Consider the following 19,214-nt stretch of genomic DNA (forward strand, 5'->3'; position numbering starts at 1 on the left):
ATTGTTGTATAGAGCACTTTGAGTAATCTGGCAGAGTAGAAAAGCACTATATAAGAATCAGTCCATTCACTGAGTTACTTTTGCACTATCATGTTCCGGCACATGTTGTTATTACATGGCTTGATTAAGGTACACATTAGGCTGACATCTTGGGCCAGCACAGGGCCAGCAGTGTGTCTGCAACTGGCCTTGTGCTGGCCCATGTGTGGGCCACCTCTGGCAAACCAGACCTGGGCCACCAAAGGGCCGTCATCCTTTGCGGTATGTGGGCAATGTGTAAGCACATTGTGTGGGCCAGATCCGGGCCATAACAATTTTGCTATGTGGCTAGACTTTTGGTGATATGGTATATTATGGTATATTTTCTTGTCAAACTTTGGGCCCCTTAATTGCGACCACAGTGTACCCATCTTCTGATTGCAGCTTCCAGCAGAATAATGCCTCATGTCAGAAAGGTGAAATCTCCCCAACTGGTTTCTTCAACTCGAATGGCCTCCACAGTCACCAGATCTCAATCTAATAGAGCACCTTCAAGATGTGATGGAACAGGAGATTAACATCATGGATGCATTCTCTCATGGAATTTAGTGCTCGTGCTCAAGAATACTTCCACAAATTATAGACCATGAACATAACTCACTGTGGCATCCGCAAATGCAGGTTAAAGCTCCATCATGCATAGAAGAAGCCTTATGTGAACATGGTCTAAAAATGCTGGTGTTTTCTGTTTTTCACCAACAGGGTTCACTAGTGAATTCAATGCAATTTTATTTTTACAGCACCAAATCACAACAACAGTCGCCTCAAGCCTGAACACCTTTCATAATATTACAGCTCAGGATAGAAAAGTGTTTTTCCATTTCTTCCATCATACTATCTATAACTGGATAAAAATTTTTGATTCTGAACATCGTTTGCTGTGTGGGTCTGCATGCGGTCCAAGGCAAGAAGTGAGACAAGAGAATCATTAAGTTTTCTTGCTTTCCTTTTCCCACAATATCAGCCGACAGGTCATCAAAGAAGGATTCAGTAGAGTAATGAACCACTGTCTCCTTAAGCAATTCAACTAGATTTATAGCCTTAGACAGGTCAACAGTTTTGGACTGAAGCATTTCTGATAACAACAAAATTCAGACCCATCTGAACCAGAATGCCTCTTGCTCCTACAGCTCTCTGTTGGTCTCTGAAGAGATCTCTTCTAGTACACACAAAAAACAGCAATCTGTCCATGATATTGCGACACGAGGATGCTGGGACCTGACAAGCACAGGGTCATGATTGCTTTCCACATTGAACATTTCTAGGGAAATGCCCCTTTTATTTGAGTCAGCAGACTGTGACCACTCTTTCAAGCCCCTTTTTCTGGCGATGGCAAGGGCCATCCATTACAGTCATCAGAGTTTAACAGAACCCACTGACTTTAAACATTGCTTTCTCCCAATGACGATATCCCACAGCTGAAGTAAATACACAGTAACAAGAGTCTCTACTCTGGGAATATTCCAACCAAGGGTGTATTTTGTACCATTCTGGGAGCACCCTGCTTGATATGTCTTAGGAAACCTCAGATCACGTGGCTGTGGGGCCTTCACTTTTGAATTTGCATATGTCTAAATTCACACACAAAAAAGAAAATTATACCAAATCTAAAACTCTGCGCAATAATCGACTTGGAGGAGTGAAAAAGAAATTCAAAACAAAGGAGCACTCATAACATTTTTACCATGAAGAAACGCCCAAAATCAGACAACGTTAGCATTTTAGATCTTCTATTGCAGTTTCCTGGTTAAAGGTCAGCATGGTTGTGGTCTGTTGTAAATAAAAAAAAAAACCCAAAGAAAAGTACCCAGCATGAACAGTGAATGTGTTTACATTTAATCAAAGCCACAGTCTTTCTCTAACTTTAAATAGAGTGCTTTTTTTTGCTACTTTTAGTCACTGCCATGAGGTGGGATCATTTATAACTGTGCCTCCAGTGCAGCTTGGAAATGTTTCTGCAGCTAGCATTCAGACAAATATGCAACATAAAACATCCAAAACAGATGTTATTGTGTGCAAAAGTGAGTATCAAAACACAAATGCATTTTTAACATTTTGTGTGCAGAAAATGATTTGTGTAACCTGAACTGATATACATCAGGCATGAGCAGATGTCTTACGTGAATGAAGGAAAGTCGTGCAGAAATTGATAATTAAGGAGTACTGAAAATTCTGAAATGACAGAAGAGGTTTATGGAGAAAATTAATTAACCATGAAAAGATCCCTGTTAATGAATTTGCCATCTAATTATAGCTTAATATTTGCAGCTTGACCTACTACTCTGAGTTGAGATACAAATATGCATGCAGTGCATGCATCGTACAGACTTTGTAGAAGATGAAGTGGTTTGTTTGAGCTTGTTTTATCAGATAATCAGAGTGATATTGAGCCTTTGAAACTTCCTGTTGTCTCATGTTGCAAGAAACCCCAATCTATTTACCACCTTCAGAGTTCTTGATCATTTTTCCACTTTCCTTAGAACTGCACTGAATATGCAGATGAGAAAGCGACTTAAAGCGGGGTGAACGGACTGACGAATTCAGACAAAATCAGTCATCATTCAAACATTAGCATCATCAGGTCTACAGTGCAGTCAACATGAAGACTCTCAGCCCGACAGTGGGACTGCTGCTCGTGCTGTTCACCGTTTACCACAGCGATGCCTGTAAGTCTGCTACTTGTACTTGTGTTAGATCAGTTTTTGAATTTCAGTCTTTCGCTCCATTCAGACACAGAGTGAGACAGAGCGAGGACATCAAACTCATATAAGTTCATGGTCATGAAGACCAATGCTGATCTCAAGTTGGCTGGAAGTTCTTCACTGTAATTTTCTTACTCTGAATCCTTGCGGAAAAAGTGTGGTCACATGTCCGGCATGTCCTTCATTGAGACAGATTTTTTGTTTTTCTATTTTCTATGTATCTCTATCTTTTATGTCTTTGCTTAATAATCTTGCTCCAAGACATAAAATAAGAGCCTTCAAACTTAATCTTTTATTAAGATATAACAAATTGTGTTTGTTGCCTGATGAGCATTAACCTTAATTATATCTGATATGTGGGAGAAGTCATTAGAAGCAGACACAGCACTGAGTAATCCCTGTTTTTCTGTTGCAGCTAACGCAGTGAAATCACCTGCCCTCTGCTCGTTTCACTTCTTTGACAAATGGATCCCAAAGGTGCACACTTGAAGTTGCTTTTGTAAACTACTAGTGTTGGTGGATCAGCAGGTAGCTGATCAGCTGCATTGTTGTCTCTCTCTCTCTCCGGGGCGGAAATTGTTGCGGGTCCATGCCCTCGGCCCACTCACCCGTGAAGTGGAAACACCTGATTCTCACTGATGCTACCAGCATTTAAGCAGAGGGATGGCAGCCATTCATCGCTGGATTGTTACGTGACTCATGTCAGTGTATCTCCGCTCTCATAGTATTAGACTCCGAAGGCTATATCTGTGCCTTCGTTCTAACGTATTCACTCTGTGTTTAGATCCCGTGGACCCGTCCCTGATTTCCTGGTGAAGATCCCTAGTCATGGACAGTGTTGGGGAGTAACGGAATACATGTACCGCCGTTACGTATTTAAAATACAAAATGTGAGTAACTGTATTCCGTTCCAGTTACTGTTTAAAAGGGTGGTATTCAGAATACAGTTACTTTGTTGAAATAAAGGGATTACACGGCGGTCTTTTCCTGTTTCATATGTTCGGCTATGCCCTCTCTATTTTTGGTAATTCCACACCGGTGGAAACCAAAACAAAACACGTATTAAGAGGTTCAAATGCGTCTCAATCTCGCGTCTTATAATGACGTGAAGAAATGTTTTCTATGAAGGCAATAGGCAGAGCGTTCCAGGCATCGCCCTGCTGCAGGGAGAATGGACTGCCATACCCGTTATGTGTCGGTGCGCGAGGGAGGGAGAAAAAGGAAAAGTACGAGCTGTCACCGAGCAGAAACGGGAGATGGGTTGCCGGGCCTCTGATTGCAAAAATCCGCCTTAAAGCATTTATGGAACTGTCTGTGCTCATTGATTCGATCAACTCGATATGGACTGCCACCTTTTAGAGCTAGCTTTTCCTCCTCTTGTGCTCCGGGTTATAATGTCCCATGGCCTGAACACGTCTACACCCACATATGTGAAGGGGGGTGCAACTTGCATTCGTTCAGATGGTAAGTTTCCCATTTGCTGACATTCCGCTTTTCCTCTCAATTTCTTGCATGTGACACACTTAAAAAGCACTGTGCTGATAGCCCTTTTGGCCCCTACCATCCAGAACCCTGCAGGGGTTGCACCTTCTGTGAAATGTCTTCCTTGGTGTTTCACAGTCTCGCGATAGTGCCGTATTAAGAGCGTTCCCAAGTGGTGTCGGGCAGGGATGATGAGAGGGTGAGTGGTGTCGATGCCCAGTTCAGATTGTATGATTCGGCCCCCAACTCTTAAGAGTCCATTGCCATCTAGAATAGGATGCAGTTTCCAGAGACTGCTTGAAGGGGAAATCGTGATTCCTTCCTGAATACACTTTATTTCCTCTTTGTAGCACTCACTCTGAACACTCTTTATGATGCAAACAATCGCATTTTCCAATTCTTCCACTGTGGGTTGACAGAGATGCCAACCACGACAGCTGGATGCTTGGTTGGATTGACCAAAGGAGCGAGCAATGTGGATCAAGAGGGCAACTGCTCTGAGGAGAGGACTGTAGTTGGAAAACTTCTCAAAATGAGATGAACTTACTGTTGACTTTTTGGCTTGTGTCAGATTTGTTGTCACCAGCGGACGTATTTCCGTATCAAGGGCGGGATCTACAAGGTCAAACGTGACTGGAGATTGCGACTGTGCAGATGGTTTGAGGAGAAAGGCCGGCCCTTTAAAGCATGTTGTGCTGCTCAGTTGTGCTGCTGCAACAGAGCGGGACCCATAATCTGCTGGGTTGAGTTCGGATGGAACGTGCTTCCACTGGTTGGAGCGTGTCGATTGGACCCTGTTATGCACGTACACATAAAATCTTCGTGACTGATTGTGGATGTAGCCTAGTACAACTTTACTGACAGTGTAGTACTCAATGTCGTCAAACGTGATATCTATGTCTGCTACTATCAGCTCTGCAACTTCAACTGCAAGCACTGCGGCACATAACTCTAGCCTTGGAAATGTGAGGCCGGCTTGAGGAGCTAGCTTTGTTTTCCCAAACACAAAGCTGATTTCTGTTTTGTTTGAAGTAGACAGTTTGATGTAAGCAACAGCTGCAATGGCTTTCATGGATGCATCAGCGAATACACAAAGTTTTTGGGTTTGGGCGCCAGATGTAGAGAGAGAAGTGTAGAGGCGTGGTATTTGGAGATCTTCTAAATCTCAAAGTGAGTCCTTCCAATTGCTCCACTCTGCTTTCATGTTGTCTGGGAGTGCTGCATCCCAGTCATCCGTCAAGCTGGTAAGTTCTCTGAGAATCAGTCTGCCTTGAATTATGATTGGAGCGAGAAACCCTAGGACAGGGGTCCCCAATCCCAGTCCACAAGGGCCAGTGTCCCTGTAGGTTTTAGATCTCACCCTGGGTCAACACACCTGAATCACATGATTAGTTCATTACCAGGCCTCTGGAGAACTTCAAGACATGTTTAGAAGGTAATCTATCCATTTAAATCAGCTGTGATGGATCAAGGACACATCTAAAACCTGCAGGGACACCGGCCCTCGTGGACTGGGATTGGGGACCCCGGCCCTAGGGGGTCGTAGAGACTATTGACAGTAGAGAGGACACCTCTACGTGTGAAGGCCTTTTGCTCGTTGTCAACTTTGAATGTGAAAGTGTCCGTGTTAACATTCCACAGCAGCCCTAAAGTGCGTTGCACTGGCGAGTCTTGAGCGCACAGGTCCAAGTTTCCAATATTTTTTGCCCTGTGTTCTGGTGGAAAAGCCTCTAGGACTGTAGGTCGGTTGGAGATGACTTTGTGTAGTCTGAGATTTGAGGAAGCAAGAGCCTGTTGAGCTTGTTGGAGAACTTGTATAACCGTTTCTTCAGTAGAAAATGACTTGAGAGCATCATCGACGTAGAAATCTCGCTCAATGAATGTCCGCACCTCACTCCCAAAATCTAGCTCACCAGTCGCTGCTGCTTTCTTCAACCCATATATGGCGACGGAGGGGGAGGGACTGTTCCCAAAAATGTGCACCCGCATGCGATACTCTATAACTTCAGATGACATGTCGTTATCTTTGTACCACAAGAAGCGGAGAAAGTCTCTGTGGCTCTCTTTGACAACAAAACAGTGGAACATGTGTCCAATGTCCGCCATTATGGCCACCTGCTCCTTTCTGAATCTTATGAGCACCCCAGCAAGACTGTTGTTGAGGTCGGGGCCTGTTAGCAACACGTAGTTGAGAGAGACTCCTTCATATGGGGCGCTTATGTCAAACACCACCCTAATTTTGGCAGGTTTCTGCGGATGGTAAACTCCAAACAAAGGGAGGTACCAGCATTCCTGGTTCTGACTGAGAGCTGGTGCCACTTCAGCATGTCCTCTGGTAAGCATGTTCTCCATAAACTCCAGAAAGTGTGTTTTCATTTCAGGTCGTTTTTCAAGAGTGCGCCGGAGTGACATAAGGCGATTGTAGGCCAGTTGTCTGTTGTTCAGGTTGTCGTGGCGATCGGAAAGGCAGAGGACCAACCCAGCTATTGTCACTGCCCTGACAGAACTCCGAGTCCATTATTTGGAGAAACTGCATATCCTCAACTGATGGTGCAAGTCTGTGATCATCCGCTGTGCGTGTGAAAACCTGCTGACCAATGCTGTCCACATTACATCCTGACACATGAAGGCTTGAGGGGCTGTGACTACGCTAAGGAGCTTTTGTGAATGTGAATCAGAGCGCTTATCTGGAATGTCGTTACATTCGAGGAGTGTTGGCAGAGGAAGACTTGCCTTTCCATTCACTGACTCTACTATAAAGCCAGAAGCACTTCTTCCTGATACTCCTGTGAGTCCGGCACACGTCTTTAACATGTACGGGCGACTCTCTCCTTGGATCTGAAAAACATCAAAGAACTGGGAACGTGCCAGCGATCGATTGCTCTGATCGTCCAAGATTGCATACATTTTCTTTGTTTGCTCTCTGTGTCCAGCAGGATATACATTCACTAGTGTGATTTTTGAACATTCTCTAGCGCTCACTCCTTCTCCACACACCGAGACGTGACTTATTGGGTGTCTGCTTTGTCACTCTCCCCGCCTTGCTGTGGGGAACGGGGCGATTTAGACTCCCGTGGTGCTGGACCTGGGTGGAGGGCAGAAATTGGATTTTTGCTGTCACTCTCAGTGCGAGTGATTTCGGATTCACAGTTCTTGGCTAAATGGTCAGTGGATGAGCAGCAGCGAAAGCAGACGTTTAATTTTTTGAGAATCTGTTTGCGCTCTTCCAAGGGTTTCTCTCTGGACCCTCTGCACCTTTTCAGAGGATGAGGCTTGTTGTGAATCGGGCACTGTTTATTTGGATTCACAGCATATTTGGGTTTTTCTGCATCTGCCTTGTCCTGTCCTTGAGTTTTGTAAACAGATATGGGCCCTTTGGGGAACCTTTCATGCATGTGTTTTCGTTCTGTTGTTATGGGTTGGTTAGGGCTGTGAGCGCTAAAGCTAGGGTCAGTTCGTGTTCTGGCTTCAGTGCGAATGAAGTTGACAAACACAGTAAAGGGGGGAAAGCTGACGCCATAATCGCGCTTGTACTTTGAACCAATATTCATCCACCTTTCTTGTAGATTGTACAGCAATTTCTCGACTATCGCTTGGATCCCTCTTGATGTGTCTAAGTAGGACAAGCCAGGTAAGTAACCATCCAGCTTAGCTGCCTCTAGCTCTAACATTAGGTCGGCTCTTTAAGTGTGACTTTAGGGAAGCTGTCGACTTTTTGAAAGAGAGCTTGCTCTACAGCTTCTGGGGAGCCATATACTTCTTCAAGTCTGTCCCAAGTCATAGCTAAACCAACTTCAGGGCATCTGATATCGACAGCTCTCATTCGTTTGGCCTGTTTAGCTGAATCTTTACCAAGGTAGCGCACGAGCAAATCCAGCTCTTCTCCTGGTGAAAGGTCTAACCCTGCAATTGCGGTTTTGAAAGATGATTTCCATGCCAGTAATTCATGGGTTGGTCATCAAAGCTGGTAAGGCCTGTAGTAATGAGCTGGCTGTGGGCTAGATATTTGGCAAGGTTGTAAATTGGTTGGCTCGGGGCATGTTCACTATGAGCACAATTGGATTTATATGGTGTCTGAACAAGAGGGGTAAACTCTTTGTAGCCAGTGGATAGGGTATTGTACAGTTCGTTATGAGTAGAGTTCTGTAGCTATGGTGCTTGCCATGGTGCTGTCTTTTCACTGTAATTGGTCTCGCTAGAAGTCTGACTAGCTTTCCAAACAGCTAAACATGAACCCAGGAACTCCAGACAATAGATGAGATCTTTACTGGTTCTTTCATTTTGTGAAACTGTAACAATAAAGCATATGTGGAAATGTACATTACTCATCTGTACTGTTAACAACAACATGTGCCAATGACCTAACAATGCATTTGAGAAGCTAGCATGGCGACTAGCCCCGCTAATTAGCATATGAACTGGCGATTTCATTTACATATGAATAGCGCATTGAAAACGTGCTAACTGTGATCCATCACACATAAAGACAACACTTGGAGTGTCTCATTGCTTTTTACCATTAAATACTTACAGACAATGCTTTAACAAACACCCAAAGGAAGGACATGAATGTGGAGCGGCCATCTTGAAACAGCACAGCAAGAAAACATGAACTTCCTGTCTAACTCTTCTTCTACTGTCACAAAATATCGACTTAAAGGGGCCACAGGGTGGCACATTTAAAACATGAAATTAACTAAGCAGTAACATAACACCTTCCCAACACTGGTCGTGAGTCGGCGAGGAAGAGTGTTTCCCTCCGTCCTCCCCACCTTGGATTCCCTGGAGCCGGGACCCCTGTGACACTTGTATATAGCACAGTTCCCTGCACTGTCTGTAAATACACCTGGTGAGCGTGAAATGAACCCCACTGTGTCTTCTGTGTGTGAGTCCTCAGTGAACCAAGACATAAGTATACATGTTTCATATTAAAATTGTCTAACATTCTTATTGGCAGTAGCTCAAATAATTAAGCATTTCAGTTGCATGAAAAATTCATCATCATAATATGTACTGTATAGCCTATACAAGACATAAGCATACAGCCCAATAAGTACAACATCCAGAAAGCTACACAAAATGAGGTGGATCAATTATAAATACAAGTCCAATTAAATTTTTGACTCTTTTTCTTATTAGAAATATTTTCAAAAAGTGTACTACATGCTTACATTTAACCCCCCCCCCCCCCCCCCAAAAAAAAAGATCTATGAAACAGAATCAGATATTTTTCTCTCTTTTCTTCTCGCAGCTGCTCTATTCCCATTCTGTTGCTGTATATTAATGACTAACCTTGTAGATGGTTTATCTCAGTTGTTCTCCTGACTGAAGTTTGGTCCGTTTACAGCATCCTGCCATGTGATTGCATTTGTCCTTAACTATCGGGAACCCCCACGTTGATTTTTATCAAGTGAAAAAAAGTTAGCGTTCATCCTCCAGCTTCACTGTGTTTATGTTATGCTAGCATAGCTGTGTCGCTTAATTGGGGATCCCATTTTCTTCACACAGCTTCTTCAGAGCAGTATTATTTTTTCCTCCACCTTTTTGCAAATAAAACTGGAGCAGCTTGACCGCACAGTGATTAAATGTCTCACAGTAGAAAATGTTGCGATCAGCTTATTTTAAGAAATTCTTCACAGAATGTGTACAGGAGAATCTCCAAGTTTTGGCACAATGCCATTGTACATACCCACATTAGCAGCAGTCTGTGCACACAGTGACCAATGTTATTGACCAAGCCTGTGTCCTGGAAAAGTCTCACAAGTCCATCTGTTATGGCCAGTTCAATCAGTCCAAGAAAGTCCGAGGTAAACTCTCCGTTGGTGGACACAGACACAGTGTAAAGAATTTCCTGCTCAGTTTTCGTGATTTCCTCAGATCCATCAAAAAACAGCCCCCAAAATTCGATAGACTACAATTTGGCTCGTAATTCCCCACTGATGGCGTGAACGATCCGTGTGCCCCTTCACGTGAATAATATGCATATCCGACATTTACTCCTAGCCACTTCTATAAAGGAATATCCTCAGAATATGAAGACATGGGACGTGTGTGTTTAGCTTTATGGAAGGCGAGGAGAAAAATATTAAACAGAGTTTGCTGCTGTTCTTCATTTTGCTCGTCTTGCCGGATAGCTTGTTTATTAGCATGACTTGCGCCATGTTCATGTGCTCCTTGCTCTTTTCATGCTGTCCAAATAAAGGATGGTTAAAATTCTTTGAGCCTTTGAAAAATGCACCTGATTTGTCTCCTAGATGTGGATGCGAGCAGCAAATCTAGCAAGACTATTCAGTGCGCTTCTTGTTAGCTTCAAGCCACGGCACATCCTGGAGCCACTTTTCTGAGAAAAGTGTTTTCTTCTCCTCTGGCTCCGGTCGGTTATAACTGTGCCTCCAATGCAGCTTGAAATGTTTCTGCAGCTAGCATTTAGACAAATATGGAACATGTAAACATAACACATCCATAATACATATTTTGTTTGCAGAAAATAATTTGTGTAACATAAACTGATATACATCAGGGATGAGCAGATGTCTTACGTGTTGTCTCGTGAATCTGCTGCAGCCTTCACTGCAGCCTGAATGAAGGACAGTTGTGCAGAAATTGATGATTAAGGAGTACTGAGGAAAATTATGAAATGACAGAAGAGGTTTAATGGGGGGAAAAAAGGAATGAATGAACCATGAAAAGATCTCTGTTAATTGAATTTACCATCTAATTATAGCTTAATATTTGCAGCTTGACCTACTACTCTCAGTTGAGATACAAGTATGCATGCAGTGCATGCATCGTACAGACTTTGTAGAAGATGAAGTGGTTTGTTTGAGCTTGTTTTATCAGATAATCAGAGTGATATTGAGTCTTTGAAACTTCCTGTTGTCTTATGTTGCAGAAGAACCCAATCTATTAACCACCTTCAGGGTTGTTGATCATTTTTCCACTTTCCTTAGAACTGCACTGAATATGCAGATGAGAAAGCAACTTAAAGCTCAGGAGGCCACTTCAGACATCTTCTGAAACATCACTATCATCAGGTCTACAGTGCAGTCAACATGAAGACTCTCAGCCTGACGGCGGGACTGCTGCTCGTGGTGTTTGCAGTTTACCCCAGCGATGCCTGTAAGTCTGTGTTAGATTTTTCCCAGGTATTCTCGTTTTCACACACAAAATATGAGTAATTCTTCTTCTTCTTCTTGTTATCTTGCCATGAGAAATTATATGTTGGTTATTTTGTCATCTATCTGTGCAATTTTTGCACAAACATTTAGTTATTTTTTTTTTTATTAAAAAAGCGGATAAAATTTTCCAGCATCTTACCGTGCCTTAAAAAATAATCATAGTATATTTTTTCACTGTCTGTATATGTACAGGTAGTATTGGCCTTACCCTAAAGTAAATTTAATCAGTGTATAGCCAGATCCACTGAAAAAAGGTCTTGTTTATACATTAAAAAAAACCCCACACATACACACACACACACACACACACAGATATATATATATATATATGAATAAAGAAATTACATAACACTGACGCTAAACGCTAGCTAGCCTAGTGTGGCAAAGAAAGCAGAGTAGCAGGAGTTTCGACTTTTTAGACTTTGACTAATTAAAATCAATAAATAATGTATTTGTATATTTACAAATCATGCTTTTTAGCTAGTTAACTAGCTCAATTGGACCAATAGGATGAACAAGATTTTTTAAAATAGTTTTTGCAGTGATGACGCATGAACCCAGTGTTGCCAACTTAGTGACTTTGTCACTATATTTAGCGAGTTTTAGAATTAGAATTAAACTTTGTCTTTAACTTTTGAAACTTGTCATTTCACATGTCACAAGTACAAGGCAACGAAATGCAGTTTGCATCCATCCAAAAAGTGCTTTAGCAATAATATAGATATTACAGTATATGGATCTATTATAGGTATGTTACAATGTACAGGGTATGAAGGTATGTTATGAATATACTATAAGAGTAAGTATGTTCAGGCTATAGCTGTAGTGAGTGAACAAATGGCCTGTATTTATATAGCGCTTTACTAGTCCCTAAGGACCCCAAAGCGCTTTATACAACCAGTCATCCACCCATTCACACACTGGTGATGGCAAGCTACAATGTAACCACAGCCACCCTGGGGCGCACTGACAGAGGCGAGGCTGCCGGACACTGGCGCCACCAGGCCCTCTGACCACCACCAGTAGGCAACGGGTGAAGTGTCTTGCCCAAGTACACAACGACCAAGACTGTCGGAGCCGGGGCTCGAACCGGCAACCTTCCGATTACAAGGCGAACTCCCAACTCTTACAAGCTATGTACAGGCTATATAACAGGTTATACATGGTTAAAAATGTGAAAACTATATAGATTGTAGATATACAATTGGAGTATTAATAAACAGTTGTAAAACTAATTATTATATTGTACAGTATGATTGTCTATGCAGCATTTACAGTAGTGCAGTTGAGATCAGTGAGATATATGGATAATTTATACAGTAGTTATATAAAGGGCCAGTCTCCGCCAGAGTGCCTATTTTGGGTCACTTTTCCCAGTCCCAAGCAAGATAAAGGAGGAGGGTTGGAATTGTGACAATAAAAAAACAATAAATGCTAAAAGAAATTTAACTTGTAGTTTTAAATATATTCTAAATGCATTTAGGGTGTTTTTTACTCACTTTATGTCTTTTCCACTATGTTATTTCTTTCTCCTACAGCGTGGTTACAATTACATAAGCATGACTAATTATGCAAATGAGGCCATGACATCATTTAGCAACTTATAGAGACTTTTAGGACAGCTAATAGTGATTTTCCTTACTGAGGAGTTGGCAACACTGCATGAACCCTGCTTCTAGGTCCAAAATACTCTGTGTTGTGTTTTTAACATTTTTTTATCCTTTATATTTTGTTCTATTTAATCTGAACAAGGCCCTGAAAACAGTCAGTGATCACTGTCGGCCTCTCTTGGTTTTTATGACCACTATTCTTTTTAAAGCTCAATTTTTAAAACCACACAATGTAACTACAACCCAGCCCACGCAGCAGCATATTAATAACTAACCTTGTATTGTGCATGGAATATCTCTGTTGTTCTCCTGGCTAAAGTTTGGTCCATTTGAAGCATCCTGCCATGCAATTGCATTTGTCCCTAATCATCAGGAACCCTCACGTTAACTTTCATCAGTGGGAAAAAAGTTAGCGTTCATCCTCCAGCTTCACTGTGTTTGTCTTTATATTATGCTAACTGTAGCTGTGTAGCTAGCGATCACGTAGCACATCATTATATACCAGCAAACCTTATTTTTTAAAAAGGAGAACACTAAGGTCGATTAGCTTAGAACTTTGTTTTATATCTTCTCTTTGAACATCCTCCATCCTCCAGCTTCACTGTGCTAACATAGTTTTGTTATGCTAACATAGCTGTGTCGCTAGCAATCACGTAGCACAACATTATATACCAGGTAATCCAACTTCAGTAACCCTACAAACGTCGCTGCTGTTCAGTTTTCTGTCTTCATTCAGTGATAGCAGAGCTGTACGTTTTAATTTATTCAGAAATCCCTCAGTCAGAACATAGTATATTATATTTGGATGGAAACTATCGAGCTAACTCCCTGCTAACTTTGAACTCCATTAAACTTTATAAATCCTGTTTTCATGGATGCCTGGATGTTAAACTTAATTGTTACACCTGGTAAAGCAGCGACGCTGATGATTTTATTACAGATGAAAGAATTTAGACAGTTTGTAACTCTCAGTGGTGCCACAGTGTTCGTTTGAAGTGGAGAGTTTGGACCCAGAAGCAGCTAATGACGTCAGACTTAAAGACTGTATTTTTGTTGCCTGATGAGCATGAACCTTATTTATATCTGGTATGTTGGAAAAGTCATTAGAAGTAGACGCAGCACTGAGTAATCCCTGTTTTTCTGTTACAGCTAAGGCAGTGAATTCACCTGACCTTTGCTGTTTTCACTTCTTTGACAAACGGATCCCAAAGGCGAACATCGTCTCCATCGTGAAAACTCACAGACAATGCTCCACACCAGCATTTGTGTAAGTTTGTCTATATATATATAGTATTGTTCTGTTTATTTTTATCCTGCTGCTAAACTAATTTCCCCTTGTGGGACAATAAAGAAATTGAATTGAATTGAATTGAATTGAATTGAATCTTTCACTGTCTCTTTGATTCGATCACTAATGTTTGCCATGAAGTAATGTATAAGTAATGTATGATCTCTCCTATTAAGAGTAAAATGTGTAAATATGAGAGCAAAATAATGATGCTGATTTTTCTGCAGGATCGAGACACCCAGAAGGCTTTTCTGTGTGAAGCAGACTGTGAAGTGGGCAATGGAACAATTTGTCAAAGAAGAGAGAGCGAAAATTGAACCAATGCTACAATTAACACTTCAAAAATCACAAAATGCTGTCACTCCATGAAGTTGCTTTGTAAACTGTTGCTGGAATTTTAACCCCTTTATTCTTTACCTGCTTAATTACAGCTGCAGAATATAGAGAACATTTATTTTATGCTGATTTCAATTTTTTTTTTTTTACATTATCACAATATCAACTTCATAATTTGGGTATTATGTTAATCCAGCCTGTAAAACTCAGTTGATAAAGTGTCTTCCCTCATTAATATCCCATAATCATCTGAAGGTGGTCTTACTGTAAGATGGGAGCATTGAAGAACCACATGAAGTGCCAGACGACATAAAGTTAGATGGCAGGGTTAGTGAGTGCAAAAAGTCTCCAATGTTTTGGTGACTAAGTAACTCCAGAGTTCCTCTTCTGGAACTAAAACTGTGTTCTGGGTTTTCATGGCCTGTAGGTGTAATGTGTAGGTGACCCCGTACTTTTGTCCATATAGTATTCTACACCGCCTACCTCCCATTAAGCCATGTTGACCCAGGTTGATGTGAAAGTGTCTCAAAGAGCCTCATTTGATGAGCAAAGTTGATGTTAGTCAGCACTCTTAGGCTTTCTTTCAGATCTCCAAAGCTTTGAGATGTGTTTGGCTTCAATATCCTGCTGCAGTGTGAATTCTTCTCCACAAAGATCTACATCACTGTTGGAGCACATCTCTGAAGAATGGATCACTGCTTGCCCTCAGTCAGGGTGCAGTTGACTCACATCAGGTGTTCAGCTCTGGGTCTGGAAACACCAGCAGACTTAAACTCTCACGGTCTGATCCACTGTGGTATCTCTCCCTCTCCTTACAAAGGCCCTTGTTTTCCTGGCTCTAATCTCTGAGAGTGATTGTTAAAAACAATTTCAAATATTCTTGATTCCTCAGACTCTGAGATTATTTTCAGGTTCAGATGAAAGTTTTGCACACATTAAATGTGTTCTCAGGCTTTTGGATCTAGCTACGTATAACATGTATCAAATCATGTGATAATTTGTCTTCACTGTGTTATTCTTATGCTGCTACAGTATATCTAAAAAGATTGTATGTCTTTCTTTATTATTTTGCTTTATTCTTCATTAAAGTTTCATTTCACAAAGCTCAACGACTCCATCTGACAGTGAATGTAGAAGTGTTTTCATGCTGTGGCCTTTGTTTTGGAATTCATAAGTATGCTGGTTGCAAAAGTTCCCATAAAGAGGTGGGGCATTTTAAAGGAAAAGCATGATGTCAGTTACTTTGTAGACATTGACGATCCTCTGTTTCTACTAACATATTTGAACTTTTAACATAAATTTTTCAGTCAAACAGTCAGTGACCTTTCCATTTCTTGCAATTGAGGTAAAATGATCTGTAGTATCAAACATTTCTGTTCAAAAGCATTTAAAAATGACTTCCTTGTGATTGTATATGACCAAAACCAATCAAACTACATTTTGCACCATATCTGCTGTTCAACTCATATCTAATCAGCCAAAGGAGATTTAAGTGACTTTGAATGTGGTGTGGTTGTTGGTGTCAGTCGAGCTGATCTGAATATTTCATAAATGGCTGATTTACTTGAATTTTCCCACACTTTAGGGTCTCCAGGGTTTACAGAGAATGGTCTGATAAAGAGGAAATATCCAGTGAGCGGCGGTTTACCGGGAGAAGATACTTTGTGAAGGCCAGAGGAAAATAGACTGATTTGAGCTGATAGAAATCAAACAGTTATTCAAAAAACCACTGCAAAACCGCTTAATGTAAGTTTTGTAACTTAATCAGTTACAAAAATTAACAATAGACTGAAATTTGTTCTGACTCACCAAAACGAGACAATAGACGATTTGATGTGTTGCTTGGTGTGAGGTGTTTAGATTTTAGCTGCAACATTCAGACGGTAGGTTTAGCTGCAACATTCAGATGGTAGGTTCAGGATTTGATGTAAACAACATCAAATCCTAGATCCATTCTCCCATGTATTAAAAACTCAGGTGTAGGTGTTGGTTGCCTGGATCTTGTTCTTTCCATTCAGCTGACTCCTCAGGACTTCTTAGGTGCAGCTTTCTAAGTGGCCTCGTCTTAGTTCCCATTTGCCTGTGGGATTCCTAGGTATCTGTAGCTGTCCTCGATGTCTGTAATGCTACCGTCTGGTAGTACAATCACCTCAGTTCTGACTACCTTCCCTCTCTTCATTACCCTCCGACTACACCTCTCCAGTCCGACTGACATTCCGATGTCGTTGCTCTGATCAGGGGTGCGGAACTCCAGGCCTCAAGGGCCGGTGTCCTGCAGCTTTTAACCTTGGGTCAACACACCTGAGTCAAATAATTAGGCCTCTGGAAATTTCAAGACATGTTAAGTAGGTAATTTAGCCATTTAAATCAGCTGTGTTGGATCAAGGACATGTCTAAAACCTGCAGGACACCGGCCCTTGAGGCCTGGAGTTCCCCGACCCCTGCTGTAGATCCTCGTGGTGGGATCAGTGAATCAATGTCTTGTTCACTCCTGGCATACAGCATGATGTCATCCATGCAGAGGAGGTGGCTGATGATTGCTCCATTCTGTAGTCGGTATCCATAGCCAGTCTTTTTAATGGCTGCACTGAGGGGGGTTCAAATGTATGCAGGACAGCAGTGTTCACAGGCCATCTCCTTGGTACAGCCCACACTTTATGGTAAGTTGTGCCACTGGCTTGAAGTTGGCTTCTAGTGTTGTACACCACATCCAGTATTGCGCAGTGTACTGCCTTGGTGGGGCTGTTCTCACATTGTCCCCCTGCCACTGATAGTATAGCTTGGATGGTTCAGTAGAGTTCAGTTGCCTTCTGTCTATCTGGTATACCTCTTCAAGCAACTTGCCGAGGCCGTTAGTCTTTGCTCGACAATTTCTAAAACCATAAGATGGAAGACATGTAACCACAAAAAGATCCCTGTTAATTGAATTTATCATCAAATTATACTGTAGTATTTACAGCCTGACCTATTAATCTGCGTTGTTTGAGACATGAGATAAAGATGCTGCATGCATTGTAAGGACTTTGTAGAACACTCATTGGTTTTTTTCAGCTTGTTTTATCAGATAATCAGATTGATATTCTGAAACTTCCTGCTATCTCATGTTGCAGAAAAACCCAATCTATTAACCACCCTGGGGCTGTTGATTGTTTTTCCACTTTTCTTAGAATTGGTTTCGATGTGCAGATGAGACTGTGACTTAAAGCGGGGTGTTCGGACGGATCACTTCAGACTCCTTCTGAAACATCAGGATCATCAGGTCTACAGTGAAGTCAACATGAAGACTCTCAGCCTGACAGTGGGACTTCTGCTCGTGCTGTTCACTGTTCACCACAGTGATGCCTGTAAGTCTTCTAGCTTACTTTATTCTACTGTGAGCGCTAAATTTTCTGTGTTTTCGTGATTAAAACCAAAATGGAAAAATGGAAATGATCAAATGACTATATGCTCGAGAAAATACCAAGGGCTAACAAAGGAGCTTGAGAAGATGTGGAGGGTCCCAGTGATAATCAGAGATCTCTGTCCAGAAGAGCCTAGTCCTAGGAACAGCAAAGATACTGCACAGGACCCTTAAGATCTCAGGTGTTTGGTAGAAGACCCGAGCTTGAGGGGTAAAGATCGGCTTGAGAAACAGGTCTGGGCTTCTTTGCTTCGTCTTCCTGCAACCTAATTTGAGAATAGTGGCACAAAATAATGGCTTATGATTGGATATTATTATTATTATTATTATTATTATTATTATTATTATTATTATTATTATTATTATTATTATTATTATTATTATCACGTTCTCATTATTAAAGACAGCCTGAGCAAATAAAAGTATTTTTAAAAAGTCACTATTTCATGAATTTTATTAATTATATTTTACCCCAATACTTTTACTAAGAGTATTATTTGAGACTATCAGTGTTTCCAACTCAGAATGCTGTGCTACTTTCTAATGTAAACTTTTCTCAATTACTTTGTTAATAAGGTGATTGACTCCCCTTATGTAGATGGCCTCAGTGCCCTGGGTCATGTATTTCTTTTTCTCCAATTACAGCTATTGAGACAAAGTCATGTTCCATCCTACTTTAAACACGGTAACTCCTCTACTGAAGAAACAGAATCTTGATGCCAACTCTACTTGTAATCATCAGCCTGCAGATTACAGATTCTTGGCCGTTTTCAGTTTGGCTTTCAGAGGCAGCGCTTCACTGAGACGGCAATCCTGGAGGGTCTATAATGATCTTTTAATGGCTTCTGATGTGGGGAATAAGTCTGTGATCATTTTGCTTGATCTCAGTGCAGCCTTCGATATGAGGTTTTGGCTGGTGTATCTGGCTTTGCCTTAGACTGGTTTCTTCCTACACAGCAAATCCAGCATGTCCAAATTAACACTGTCAGATTTGATTTCAACACTTTTAAAGTGTCTATATGGGTCCACACCAGAGAGTGTTAATTTAACTCTTTTTGGAGAGTTGGTACGTTAACTCTGATTTAGTGTTAAACACCAAATCTCTCTGGAGTTGATAATTTAACACTTGGTGTTAAGAGTTTATATATTAACTCTCAAAGAGTATTTTAGTTTAACTAC

The 19,214-nt window shown here is 41.4% G+C and overlaps 1 protein-coding gene across 1 annotated transcript; it reads left to right on the forward strand.

Annotated features, from left to right (window-relative positions):
* Window positions 1-11,178: 11,178 nt before the first annotated feature.
* Window positions 11,179-14,668, forward strand: LOC148102307 (C-C motif chemokine 5-like). The gene is made up of 3 exons (XM_087842732.1): window positions 11,179-11,342; window positions 14,161-14,278; window positions 14,527-14,668. Exons 1-3 carry the CDS (start codon window positions 11,276-11,278, stop codon window positions 14,666-14,668), a joined length of 327 nt encoding a protein of 108 aa, XP_087698858.1. The 5' UTR covers window positions 11,179-11,275.
* Window positions 14,669-19,214: the final 4,546 nt, after the last annotated feature.

The sequence above is a fragment of the Neolamprologus brichardi genome, chromosome 7 (genome assembly GCF_056152115.1).
Source record: "Neolamprologus brichardi isolate AB-2024 chromosome 7, ASM5615211v1, whole genome shotgun sequence".
Taxonomy (NCBI): domain Eukaryota; kingdom Metazoa; phylum Chordata; class Actinopteri; order Cichliformes; family Cichlidae; genus Neolamprologus; species Neolamprologus brichardi.